This window comes from Syngnathus floridae, chromosome 5 (genome assembly GCF_059516105.1).
Source record: "Syngnathus floridae isolate MCC-2025c chromosome 5, RoL_Sflo_1.0, whole genome shotgun sequence".
Taxonomy (NCBI): Eukaryota; Metazoa; Chordata; class Actinopteri; order Syngnathiformes; family Syngnathidae; genus Syngnathus; species Syngnathus floridae.
Genome location: NC_142417.1, coordinates 6934522 through 6947948, shown reverse-complemented (window position 1 = coordinate 6947948; position 13427 = coordinate 6934522). Strand labels below are relative to the sequence as shown.

General features: G+C 45.8%; 1 protein-coding gene across 1 annotated transcript in view; it reads left to right on the top strand.

The window, feature by feature from the left end:
* Positions 1-13427, top strand: part of LOC148397817 (zinc finger SWIM domain-containing protein 6-like) — a 48644-nt gene that overhangs the window by 1251 nt on the left and 33966 nt on the right. The window contains exon 2 of the mRNA XM_088375274.1: positions 752-1693. Coding sequence (XP_088231400.1) covers positions 1255-1693 — 439 coding nt within the window. The 5' untranslated portion in view covers positions 752-1254. The remainder of the gene's footprint in view (positions 1-751; positions 1694-13427) is intronic.

The following is a 13427-nucleotide window of genomic DNA, read 5'->3' as shown; positions in this document are numbered from 1 at the left end:
TGGGGAAGTATTGAAACCAAATCAGGTTAGGCCACATCTGCTGGCTCCATACGGCATGGATCGCTTTCAACGAGGTTCAAAGGGCAGCCTTTTTAGTCCCCCTCGCATGAGTCGCGACGGGGGCTGCTGGGAACACGTTGCTAGCATTTCTCATTCACAGGCATACTTTTGGTTGCCTTTTATAGACCATTAAGGAGCACGCCAGCCATTTTGTTGAATTGTTTTAATTATTACGGTAGTTTCTGGGCGTCTCGTCAGTGGTGGGTAGCCCGGGGGCCGGCAATGTAACCACGAGCAAACACCCGCAAAGGCATGGCTCCGCTTTCTTGTCACAGTAGGAACACACACAGGAAGGTGGGCACGCCAAATAGCTGTACCACCATTTTGGATCCCTCCACCTCCACGACTTTTTAATGACTGTTAGGGGAAAGTAATCTTGTGGCCAGACACTGAGAAACAGCAGACATTTTTGGGGGAAGTAGACAATATTTTGTTGCACAGTTGCTGTGGCAATGCGCTCTCCACAAAGAAAGTTTATGCTGTTTTTAGCCAGTTTAGATAACTATATTCAATGATGTACATAGCAGTTCTGTACGCTGCATTTTTGTGTAATACTGATATGAAAGTGGTGGTATTGAGAATTACAAGGCCAAGGTCCCAAGTGCATGGCCCCTTCAGTCAAAATGGTGTTGTTCATTTTCATGTTCACTTCACTAACTTTTACCACCCTGTCTTTTGTCTATTTTAACAGTTAAAAGTCAGCTTTTGGGGGGGACACCACTCAAAAAACAAGCATCATGTTATTACTGCAACTCCAGCTCCACTGGAGGAGAAAAAATGAAAGGGGAGAAAAAAGTGGGCTTTCTCGCCCCCCCTTGGGCCCGCTGAGAGCCACCGAGACCGCCTCTGGATTAAGCCCCCGCCTTTAAACTCTCAACAAGAAGGCAAAACTTCAAAAGACCCCGTCGGCCGTCGGGGCTCCGCCCTCGCGCGCCCCGACGGCTTCACAAAGGATTTGCCGACATTCGGGAATTCCGCCTCCGCTTCCTTTTATAGCAGCAGCCCCCCACCTAGGCCACGCCCAGCTGCACACAAAGGGCTCTGTGACGACATTTCAGCCCCGCCCACATCACCAAATAAGGCTCACCTGCCCATGTAGGGCAAACAATCGGCGCGAGAGTGACCCTTTTCTCTTCCTTATCCCGTTTATATGATCGGAGAGGCTCGGCGAGGCAGGTCGGAAGCGGTGCGAACATGGCCGAGCGAGTCCAGCAGCCTCCAGCCAAGCGGCTCTGCTGCCGGCCCGGCTACAACCCGGCATGTAGGCAGGGGCAGCGGGCTGGAGGAGTCCTGTGCGGCGGAGGAGGCAGCGGTTCGGGCTCTACCGCGGGGCAGAGCGGCAAAGCGCACAACCCGGAGTCGCTGCTCGACATCGCGGCTCGCCGAGTGGCCGAGAAGTGGCCCTTCCAGCGGGTGGAGGAGCGCTTCGAGCGGATCCCGGAGCCCGTGCAGCGCCGGATCGTATACTGGTCGTTCCCGCGGAGCGAGAAGGAGATCTGCATGTACTCGTCTTTCAACGCCGGGGCCGAGGAGAGTGGAACTAGTGGGGACAATAACGACGAGACTCAGCTGCCTTTCCTACGGGGTGTCACTCTGCTGGAGGGCGGCTGGGTGGACAACGTACTGCAAGTCGGTGAGTGCCAATCAACACCAGACTTTTTTTTTCTTTCTATTCTAGTGTAAACAATGCCGGGTATTTCCACGTAATCGTAGCCCACTTCTCCTTTGCCCGAAGCACCCCCCCCCCCCCCCCTCCCGTTCCACTGGAAGCTTATATAGCACTTTGTTCCTATTTTTCTGCCTTTGCAGCTCTCCCCCCACCAGCACCGACCGATCCACAGACAAAAGCCCCCCTATATCTTTTCACCGCTGGCTAAATAGACGATATTTAGAAAAGAAGGGTGGGAGGGCTGGGGCGATTTAAAGCCACAGTGCGTCTATTTTGGTTGCCAAACACTCATTCTCTTTCTTACTCTGTCAATGCCAGGACGTATGTGGCTGCTGGATGCAAATGATTCACCTAGTTTTATTATGAGAGAGTGGGGAATGTTGGCTAAGCACCCCCCTATCTCTCGCCTTTTTTCCCCCTCATCATATTTCACCAAGAGCGTTGGACTCTGAGCTGTCAATCCCACTCCACACCCTTGGAAGATGTTCAGGATTCTAATCCCATTACCCTCCCCTGGTTCATCTGAATCTGAACGCATCCCGCAAACAAGATTTTATGCATGATCTTCCTCCTCCTCCTCCTTCTCCTCCTCCTCCTCCTTGGCTCGCTATGCCTCCAAAGAATCTGCGTGCGGAGATGGCTGGAGCTCTTGTGGGCTTGGAGAATGTGCAGCGCACAATAGTAGCCATGGAGCAGGCAGGCAGGCAGGCGGGCGGGCAGCTCTCCCCTCTCCTCTTCCTCTCTCCTCTCTCTTCTCATCTCATCCACTTTCCTCTGGAGCTGGCCTGTTTACCAGATTCCCCACTATTAGACTCATTGGACGCTCACGCTCCAGGGTTGGGGTTTTGGGACTCGATTGAGGACAGAAACAGAATGAAGGAGAAATGAACTGTTATTAGTTCATTGGCGGCATGCTGAACCAGCACTTAGCATGTCTGCTTCACAGTGAAAGGTCCTGGTTTTGAATCTCCACTTGGAGTTTGCATCGGGTTTCTTTCATTTTACCTCCCATTGCAAAACCCTGCATGTTAAGGTAATAAGAATTCACATTTTGCATAATTTGAGTGGGAATAACCCATCCGTCCTTGCCGAACCCTACTTCTCACTTCACAGTCAGTTCAGCTCTGCCACCCTAATATGGAGAAGCGCTGTTGAAAACATATGGATAGATGTCACCATTGGAAGAATAGCTATGTAGTGGATAGCAGATCTGGATTGCAATCAGTAGGTCTGGGTTTGAATCTTTGTTTCACGGAGAGGCTCCAACTCACGTGCAATAATAAATATGACAAGCGCATTAAAAAATGGATTGAAGGTGAGGAGCACGGCATCGCTCATTCAAACTTACTAAAATACACAACGTGTTACTCTAAATTAACATGAAACTTAACAATAAAGAGCACAACAAACACAACAAATCTAATAATAATATATTATTTTAATTGTTATAATAATAATGTTGCACAGTGTGCTAATTCCACAAGCCATAACTAAAGTATTTTCATGTCAGTGTGTAGTGTAATTGATGAGTAAGCAAATGATCGTCAATTGTTTTGACGGCGTGCGCGTCTAGGCTGCAACCAGCAGAGGCGCTGTTGATTCAGTCGCAGCACTTTTTGAAAAGAGCACAGGGGATGTGATATCACCGATTGGAAGTAACATTTTTTTCTCAGCACTGTAATCCGACAATGGTAGGGAAATAGAATTTCAGAACATACAGAGATGTAATCAATTGTAATATCGTATTTGAACAACAAGTAATCAATAACATTGCTCAACAAAATTTCTCATTTTTTTAATAGATTGTTTTATTTCTCTTGCATCAGGTTTTAATAATGATAATAATGATAATATTCATGAATTAAAGGTTAGTTTCAGCAACAGCTGTATTTATTTTCAGAAACGTCAAAGCTATAAATTACAATGCGTGGTTAAATCAGTATTGTGCAAGCTTTCATAGGCCAAATATAATAACAAAAATTCAAAATATCTCAAAAAGCGGATGTGTGATTTCAAAATAATTTTTCCAGCAATGGCTCACAAATTTTTTATTCAAATAGTACCTATCCTGAGATGGAACATCCATTTGAATGTTCTAAACTCCCTTTTCCATGTCAGTCTGCATGGAAGTCACTCCACTGCCTGTAGCAAATCGAAGATAACCATGACATCAGCGATGGGAAGTTGAGCTGCATCAACACATCCCACAACTTTGGCATGGCTACACTTTGCACAATTCTTCTCCCTGCAACACGGGCATGGAAACAGTTGATCATTGTCACAGCAGTCCATCCTGCCCAACCTTAGATGGGAGCACTCTCTGAATATTCTAAACTCCTGCTTCCGTGTCAATATACCCCCTCTGCCCGTGGCTGTCGTCATCCGTTAAACGGAGCCCTCCGTTTTGTCTCCATTGCTTCAAAACGCGATTAATCAGCAATCAATCTCGCACAATCGCAATCATTCCCAACAATCAATTAATCGTCTAATTGGTTCCTCTGCCTGTCCTTTGTCTGCAAGTGTGTGCGTGTGTGAGATGAAGAGCGGCGGACGCGGGGGGTGACGGTCTGTGCATGTGTTTGTGTCCTCGTCTGCACGGGCTGTCAGTCTCATCCGCTCACAACAGAGGCGAGGATGACAGGCGAGCACACAGCAGGAGGACGACGACAACGTGTTATGCTGATTGCAATTTTTGCTCCACTTTTTTTTTTCTTTGTGCATGGGGGGGTTATGTAGCGTGGTTGGCTGTAGAGAAGAAATAAAGCCAAGGAGGAGGGAAAAAAAATGATAAATAAAAGATGCAATCTACTCCAGGGGACAGGCAGCCACTGGAGGATGAGGGGCTTAAAAGCAGGGCAGCACAGGGTAGAGAAAGAGAGAGGGGGGAGTGCTGGACGGGGCTGTCAGCCACATCACACGGCACATGTATTGGCCCATCACACACACACACACACACACACACTGGCCTGGAAAAAAACCAGCGTGTGTGTGTGCTGTCACAGGGATGGGATTCATTGTTGATGATGAAAGACAGTAGCGCAATAGAATAGATGCTGAGGTTATTGTGTGCGTGTGGGAGGGGGAGGCTAATATACTTGAATGGATCTGCCGTCGCCGTGCTCCTCCTCTCCTCCTCCTCCTCCTCTTCCTCCTCCCCCAGCCGTAAAACTCTCCATATTTGCTCCCCTAAGGCCAACTACCAGCCCCCAGTCTCCTGTGATTATTTATCTTTTTCTCCAAGACATTAATCACACACTTTTTCCTCCCCCCTTCCTCTCGCCATCCATCCTTTAGCATACATATATCAGCCCGGTCGAGGGGTTGGATAGAGGCTGGTGGCGGTGGGCCGCGTTTAAGGGGAAGAGGAAAAGACGGGGTGATATCAGGGAAGCCCAGAGGAGGGGGAAGGCGGGTATTGAAATGGTGATTGCAGGAGAAAAGTAAAGGATGAGGAGCGGCAAAGGCGAGCGAGTGAGATGGATGGCTCGCTCGCTCCCCCCCTCGCGAGCTCATCTGTTCCGACGGCAACACTCTTCAGATAAATATTCATACGGAAGCCGACGGTCCGGTGCTCCGTGCAGGCAGTGATGAATATGTCAGGTGGGCTACCTGTGCTCTTAAGAGCTTCTTCATGTACGCTTTACTGGCTAACAGCTCGGAAATTCCAGGAAGGAAGCTACAGAAATCCACAAGACTTAAATGATTAAACAACCAAGTGTGCTTTTTGAAGTTCTTTTATTGTACACCGTTTGTACCCTGTTACTGTGTTTTTTGGGGGTTTTTTTTGCTGATCATATGTCTGTTGCAAGAAACCATATTTATGTTGTATGTTTTAACTATAAAATGATTTACTGTAGGTTACATGTGGAAAAGGATAACCACAGTAATTGACCCACCAAGTCCTGCCTCTTAAAGGCACAGGTCTAACATAAAAACATTTAAATATAATATTTTGTATTTTATAGTTACATTGCTAGCTATCTGCTAGCTATCTGCTAGCTAGCAATGTAATCTGTTCTCAAAAGGTGGCAGGGCACGCAATCGGTACTCATATCGCCATCTAACGATCTGGAGTGCACATTACATTTTGTGTTTTTCCAAAGTTGTCATTATCTTAATGTACCCTGAATGACCATCGTCCTTGGAGTTGCCGCGGTCATATCCATTCAGACGTTCGGAAACCTTCCACCTCTTGGTAGCTTCTTTGCCGCCCTCCCCCGACAAGCCAAGGACGAACCTTGTGTAATTTAACCGTAGCTGCTCACGGTGGCCCAAAAGGAAGGCTAGCATTATGATGCCCCCCGTCCTCTAATTATAGAAGTCTAATCCTATGGCTTTGGCGAGGCATGACAAAGCATGTTTCCACTTCATTACCCTCCTTCCTGTTTTTAGTCCTCCAGACTGGGTCAAGTTCATCCCCTCTTCTCCCATTCATCTACTGTCCTCCTCCTCCTCCTCTTGCTGACCCCTCGCGCCAGTATTTCTTCTTCGCACCCCCCCCCCCTTCTGACTGTCTCCAGGGCTTTCTGCCTGGAGGTAAAACACACACACACACTGCACCGCCTCCTCCTTACTATCCTGTTACCGTAATGTCCCCGAGGAGCGACAGACATAGTGATGCCTGGCATATGTCGCTCTCCGCAATGTCATTAGGCCGCACGCCTCCTTCCCCCCTTGTTAGGGGAAATTCTCACATGGAAAAAGATGTCAGTTTTATCAAGCAGCTGCCCCAAATCTCAATGACGAGGCGCACGGGACGAGGCTTTTTTAGTTGGTTAAAATTAGATTAAAATAAAAAAAGAGTGCCCGCAGTGGTGCGACTGATCCATGTCGCCTTACAAATATCACTCGGGCGGGAGTGGCGCCTGTTTGAGTGTGAATGTCATCCTGCTCCGGTTCACCTCCTTTCTGCCAGGGTGTGTGTATGCGTGTGCGTGTACGAACACGCACGCACGTCTCTGCTCGTAACTCGGGTTAATTTGTTCACGCTCGGGAGAGTCTTAATTGGGGTTCTGCGTCATCTACTCTCTCTCTCTCTCCCTTTTTCCTTTTGTTTGATATTGTATCATGGTAGTCAAGTAACAGGCAGGCAGGTGGTTTCCTGCCCCCCCCCCTTGCTTTTTTACACTGCCACTGTAGTGATAAAGTTTATTTATCTATTTACTTACTTATTTTTAGGATTTTTTTTTACATTTTGTCAGTGTATCATGTCTGAATCCAGTCTGATCTCAAATTTCAGCTGCTATAAATTGTCAGAAAACAATGAAAAAAGAGATTTAAAAAATTGCTGTTTGAACACATTGTTACACAGAATTTTTAGTTGGCACATATTTTATTTGTTTGTGTGGAGTTTCTTTGTGTACGCCGACTTCCTCCCACAAATTTTGACTCGCTAACCGCATTTTTTTTTTTTTTTTTTAGTCTTGTCACGATCATTGAGATCCAGTTCAAATATGCATCAAAATGCATTCTGCCATTACAGATAAGAATGCTCACTTTTGATTGACACTGTCAGAGGGTTTAATTTAACTATGTTTATTATGGCGAGGGCTTGACATTTTGTCCAGAAAGGTGCAGAATTTATGAGGCGCATGATGCATAAATCTTGCATGAGCATGTCGCACGCCAGACACCGTCAAGCTGAGGTGGTTGAGGGTGTCTTCGTCTTTGTGTGTGGGCTGTTTTCAAGTGTGGGTGGCTGGATCTGGATCTCAGAGCTTCTCCTTCTTCTCTTGCTCCTTCTCTTCCTTCTTTTTCTTCTTTGCCTTCTTCATCTTTCCTCCTCCTCTTCCTTCAATGCCAGTCAAAATTGAGCCCACATGCGCAGCGCCCAAGTGACAGCTTTACAAGTTGCTGACACAATATGATTCAGAACTTTTGGGAAATCATCCCCCCCCCCCCCCCCCCACCAATTCTCCAGTTGGAATCGTTTGAATTAGTATAAAATTGTAGAAGAGGAAAGTCAATGAGTATTTTACTGTGAAATTTTGGGATTGTTTCCTAAAATTTCCTGAATGAGCAGCAGAGTTGAAATTGTTTGAATCAGTTCAATGTGTACTGGAGGTGGGACAAATTGTATAAAAAATATTTTTTAAATATAGGATTTTTATTGTGAATTTTACTGTGAAGTGCGTGGAATTTTGGATTTCTGTGATTGGAATTTTGTGGTAACTTTGATGAACAGTTTGGATATGGAAAGATGGGAAATTGGCTTTAGGGGTGTGGAATTTTTTGGGTATGTGGAAAGTAATTCACCATGTGTCCTTTGTTTTGGGAATTTTTGAAGTTCAAATGAAATGCTTTGAATGGGCTGAGTAATGTGGAAGGAGTAGGACGGCGGAAATTGGCAGAATAATAACAATGAACGCTCGTCAGCATTCGCACAATAACCCTCTCGCAGCCTCAAAGGTGAGCCAAAATCTTGGATTGAGCATCTACCATGTGACTAACCCAGGGCTTGTATCGTCATGGAAACATGGCCGAGCCTGGAGCGAGTATAAACATCTGGCTGTCCGTGAGGGACGGCGAGGGGGCAGCGACTGCGTTCATGTGAAAGACTGTCTTTGGGGATACAACTCTTGGTCCCATTTTCTTGCTTGCTATTTGTCTGACATTTCCATTCCAAGACCCAAAGAGGCTTTAGGATGTTAGCATGTTAGCGCAAAGGTGGACACTGCTATTCACTTAGGTGCTGTATTACACTCCATAGTCTCCACTTTATTGCAGCGGCCCTTAGTGTCGTCTTTGTCTCCTGGCTTAAGATTTGTCAAATTTGGCGCTGAAATTTGTGGTAACCTGGTAACTCACACCATTGTTGTGCCTCAACTCTGGACACTGCTGTATTGTACTCCACAGTCTCCACTTAGCTGCAATGATCCATAGTCTCATCATCTCTTTTTTTCCTTGTTGCCTTTTGTGTCTGTTTGGGTAAAACAGCCACATGCTGAGAATTCAACACAGGAGAATGTCATTCTCCGTTATTGCTGATGGTCATTGTGCTTCATTCCCACTGGTGCATTCAACGAAGCCTAGATGTTGCAGTTTCCTGCCATACTTAAAATGGCAAATGGAACCGAGCACCATGATAATGGCCGCCAAGTTGGTCATCCCTTCACGAACCAGGAAGTGCCCTGCAGATGGACAAACAAATACAATTATGGCTGTCCATTATTAAGCTATCATTTTTTTTTCACTTGTTTGTCAGGTTTTGCTGATGTCTGTGCTGTACTTAGTGATACTAATTACGTATGGTTGTAGTCATTATGGCATTATAAAAATAAAACTCTCAAAGTCTTTACAGTATATGTGTCTGGAGGAAAAACACATTCTGTTTTTTGTGTTTGCCATCTCAAGTGTGGCAATTATTCCCATTAACGTCTTCCAATCGCCTGATTATTTTGGCGACAGGCATTAAAATGCTAATTTACCCAATTTATTTTGTGATGTGTGTGTGCGTGTGGCCGACAAGCAATCAAAACAGAATCACTGCCATATGCGATGAAAAAAAAAAAAAAAACATTTGTCATTTTTTTTTTGTCTGGAAAAGCATCAGAAACGAGGAAGTGGGTGATCAAACGTGTCCCTTTACGACAGCCTGTTAAGTCCCCTGCACACCAGACGGTCCCAGACAGTGTGTGTGTGTGTCATGCCCCCCCCCCCCAAGTGAATCACCCCTACCTCAAAAAAACCCACACATCCCCTCCAAGTTCTCTTTTCCACACCCAGCCTTTAACTTCTCTTTTCACCAAGACTGTCCTTCTGCCATCAACTGAGTCCAAATGTCTCTGCCCTATTTCCAGTCTTTCCAGCCCACTGGTGCCAGCCCCCCGTCTCTCCCTCTGATTCCCATTCCCAGCCTCAGACATGGTTGCTTCCAGCTTTTTCCTCACGACCACAGTCCAGATGTAGCTTTTCAAAATCACCCCTCACGCTAACGCATTTTCAATTCGCCCTATCACTATGTCCGTTTGTGTGTCCCCTGTTAAAATAAACCGGCTAAAGTAATAAAACTCCTGCGTGAGTTCCTATCCCGGTCCCCCTTCACCCGCCCCTTTTCCAACTCCACTTGTCTCCACTCCCAGACTGTGGCTGCTCGCCTTGCGTCAGCTGCGAGACTGTCTAGGAATCCGCCGGTGCTCCTCTTCCTCCCCGCGAGGAAGGAGCAAGCAAGGCGAGCAGGCAGGCGGGGCGGCGGCAGAAAGGCCCTACTAAATCCACAATGACAGCGGCCTATTAAAAGCCATTTTTTTCCCTATTTCATTTAATGACTTTTATTGCCACGCTGCCCTTCGATTGGGCAATAATAACAAGGGAATGCAGCACTCAGCATTCTCCTATCAGATGCTCACGTGTTTTTTTCCCTTCTCTGTTTTTAATGAATTCCTAGTTGCACCAATGGCCTGCTGAAATAAGCACAAAGTGGCTTGCTTGCTTACTGCGGTGGAATGTTTAAATGTATGGATGCTGTATGCGAGCTAGTCTTTGTGTGAGTGGCCATTTTGTGGACAGTGAAATCTAGTTTGTTCGAAATATGATAAAAGCATGCCGCACGTGTTACTGAAACACCTGAGGAATTGTTTTGAATTGCGGAAAGAGCAAAAATATTTGTCCTTTAAGACAGAAGAAAAGCTCTCGGTGCATGTTGATCAACATCTGTTTCCTCGCCAGGAGCCAAACTACTTTGCCAATCCTGTTTCTCTTGCGGACGTGCGTGCGTGCGGACGTAATCGGTGAATATTTTTGAGTAAAGAGCGGAAAGCTACCCGCTGTTGTCTTGCAAAAATGTTCCCGAAGCTAAAGTGACACGATGTGCTAATAGTTAGCCACTTGAGATGTTTATCTTAGCACAAAGGGCTCACCAAGAGTGTTTACGGTGAGGCCAATACTAAAAGGTGAGGCATGTAAATGATAAGCGGGTGGATGACATTCCCGTCTGTCTTCATTCCCACGCTATCTCTTTTCCACTCCTGCACGCACACACACGCTTCGTTTCTTATTTTTCTTTTTTCTTAAAGGCGCTCCTTGGCTCGGCAATGCCGGGGCGCCACCACCTCGGCGCCTAAGAATAAACAACCGACAGCGATGAGGGCTTACCTGTCGCTGACCCCTGCCACGCAAGCGCACAACGAGTTAGGGGTGTTCTCTCGTCGAGCTGTCCCAGCGTTGACCTCATCACTTTACTCCCTACACCCCCCCCCCCCCCCTCCCTGAGGGATTACTAAAGCCAAAGAGCATCATGGTCAGACCGACCCCCCAGTGGCCAATTGCTCTACTTAGACCAGCGAGCTGTCATTATTGTTTTCCAATAAACAACCGAGCTGGCCTTGTGCATGCAAAGAGAAGCAGTTCTTCTACAATATTGGCTTTTGAAGTCTTTTTTTTTTTTTTTTTTTTTTTACTGGAACCGGCATGCAATGAGGAATCAGAGCCAGATTTAGGCTAGCGACTATAATCGGCACACGGTGAACGCCCATTCATTGCAGGGAATACAAGTCCATTAATTCATGTTAGGCTCATTTGAGGCTAAAAATTGTTAGCTAGGATGCGCTCCATCTCACCCACAACCCTAATACTGCTCAGTATTAAAAATAAAATGCACGTCGGGAATACAAACAGCGCAGCGTCTCATAGGCCACAGCCCCCTAATTGATAATGAACGTTTAAAAACTGTTTTTATTTCAGAAAATAAATATTAAACACAAATGAAGTTGTGCTTATAGTAGATGATTAAAAAGTTACCCACACCTCTATAAATTCAATCCGAGGTATAATAAATGATAATTAGCTTGCTCATGGAGACTTTTTAAAAAGGTTTACAGTGTAAACAAAAAACGATTCAGCTTTTCCCCTTTGCATCGTGTGACAGGGCCTAGAAAAGTAGCTTTTTTTTTTTTTTTACCCCTTCAGAATGTTCAGCAGTCCTCTGGAACAATGTGAGCTATGCGGGAAAGGGTGGCGGTGATGGCGGCGGTGTCGGGAAGCCGAGAGCGCACTAGTTGCCTCTGGCTGCGCCTGGTGCAGCGATGTCAGGCCGCTGTGGCATGCGAGACATGAGCTCGGCTGAAAACGCGAGAGGGAGAGGTCGTCCTGGTATGACAGGCAGCCACGTGGCTTGCTTCACTTTTGTTTCACTTCAAAGAGACATTTGCACCCATGCTGTTTTTTGGGTAGCCTGAACATGCCAGGATTTGAAATTCACACTTCCAGTGTACATTTCAAGTGATACATCTGATGGCACTCTAGGCCAGTGGCATCATCTGATTCTGATCCGACTATATCCGATTCTGTGCGTTTTACTCTGGCATGACTCGTATCCAAATTAGACCATATGGGAATAAACGGACATCTTTTGTACCGAAATACATCATCATTAGTATTTCTGTTTAACCCTCCTGTGTATATACTGTTTGTTTGGTATACCAGAAATATTAATGGGCCTATCCACTTGCTTTCCTTTTTTAATCCAAAAATACAGTACATAGATAAAAAAGAAATAAAGATTTTTTTTTGCAAATAATAGTACACGTCAACTAGTACTAGTCAACAAAAAAAGACTATTACTTTTTTAATTTATGCTTTGACATTTTTTTTTAAATATAATCTTTTAACAGGTCGATTTAATCTTTATCATAACGCGAGAGTTAAATTCTGAAAACACAAACGAGTCCCTGTAGTATCATTTGTGCTTCTAGCATGGAACATAAACAATAACCACACCTCAACTGTGTCCAGGAGAGTCTCATTACTTTCATACGCCAAACTGGGGACAGACAAAAGAGATGCTGCATGCCTTTTTGACACTGCCAACTAGTGGCCGGGCATACATGACATCATTATCCTCTTTCCGCTGAGGTCCCTGTTTTTACTGGGTCATTTTGTGTAAACGTACCCTTAATTATTGCTCTTTGTACTCACCCATAGATTTCCCTCCTCTTCTCGAGCTCCTTCTAATCATCTCGCATGTCTCTTTTCCTCCCTCTCCTTTTGATATGCTCTTAGACTCTCCATTTCTACGCTTCTCAATTTTCCCCCCATTTCATTTCCCAAGCCGGGCAATAGAAACTCATATCTTATTTACACTGACCCTATCTAGATACGGCATGTTTCCATAATGCTTCCTGTGTCCAATCTCCCCGAGGATGGCTTGCCTACACGGCTAGCGTTCTTCCCTGTCGGCGCCTCGTTCCCAGTCAAAGCGAGTGCGCATCGTGACCTCAGGGCTATCTGCTGCTACATTTAGAAGCTGTGTTTACCAATGTCTAGAATTAGGAGGAACAACACTCGGCCTATTTGCTGTGATTTTAGCTCTCTGGAGTTTTCCCCGGCAATTCCTCCCCTTTATGTTATACACGCTTCGCTCGGGCAAACAACTTCTTTCATGTTTAGGCCTCGAGTTCTTGGGCTGTTTTTGCAGCAAATGGTACAAATTGTTCTGTTTGTAGCCGGTCTTGAGTTTTGAGCTGCAGACAGGAAAACCGCGCTGGGCGTAATATTAGGTCGATTAATGGATCATTTAGCGTTCCATTGATTGTGTTGGGGTGATTATTGGTTTGAGACAAACCGAGGCCAAATCACTAAGGCTGGATTGACATTGCGAAGCTGAAGCCATACGATTCCAATTGTTTGCGCTCAAGTGGCAGAATTGGGATATGCATCTTGGCAGAACAGAAAGAAAATGGAATGGAATCAAATATGTTCA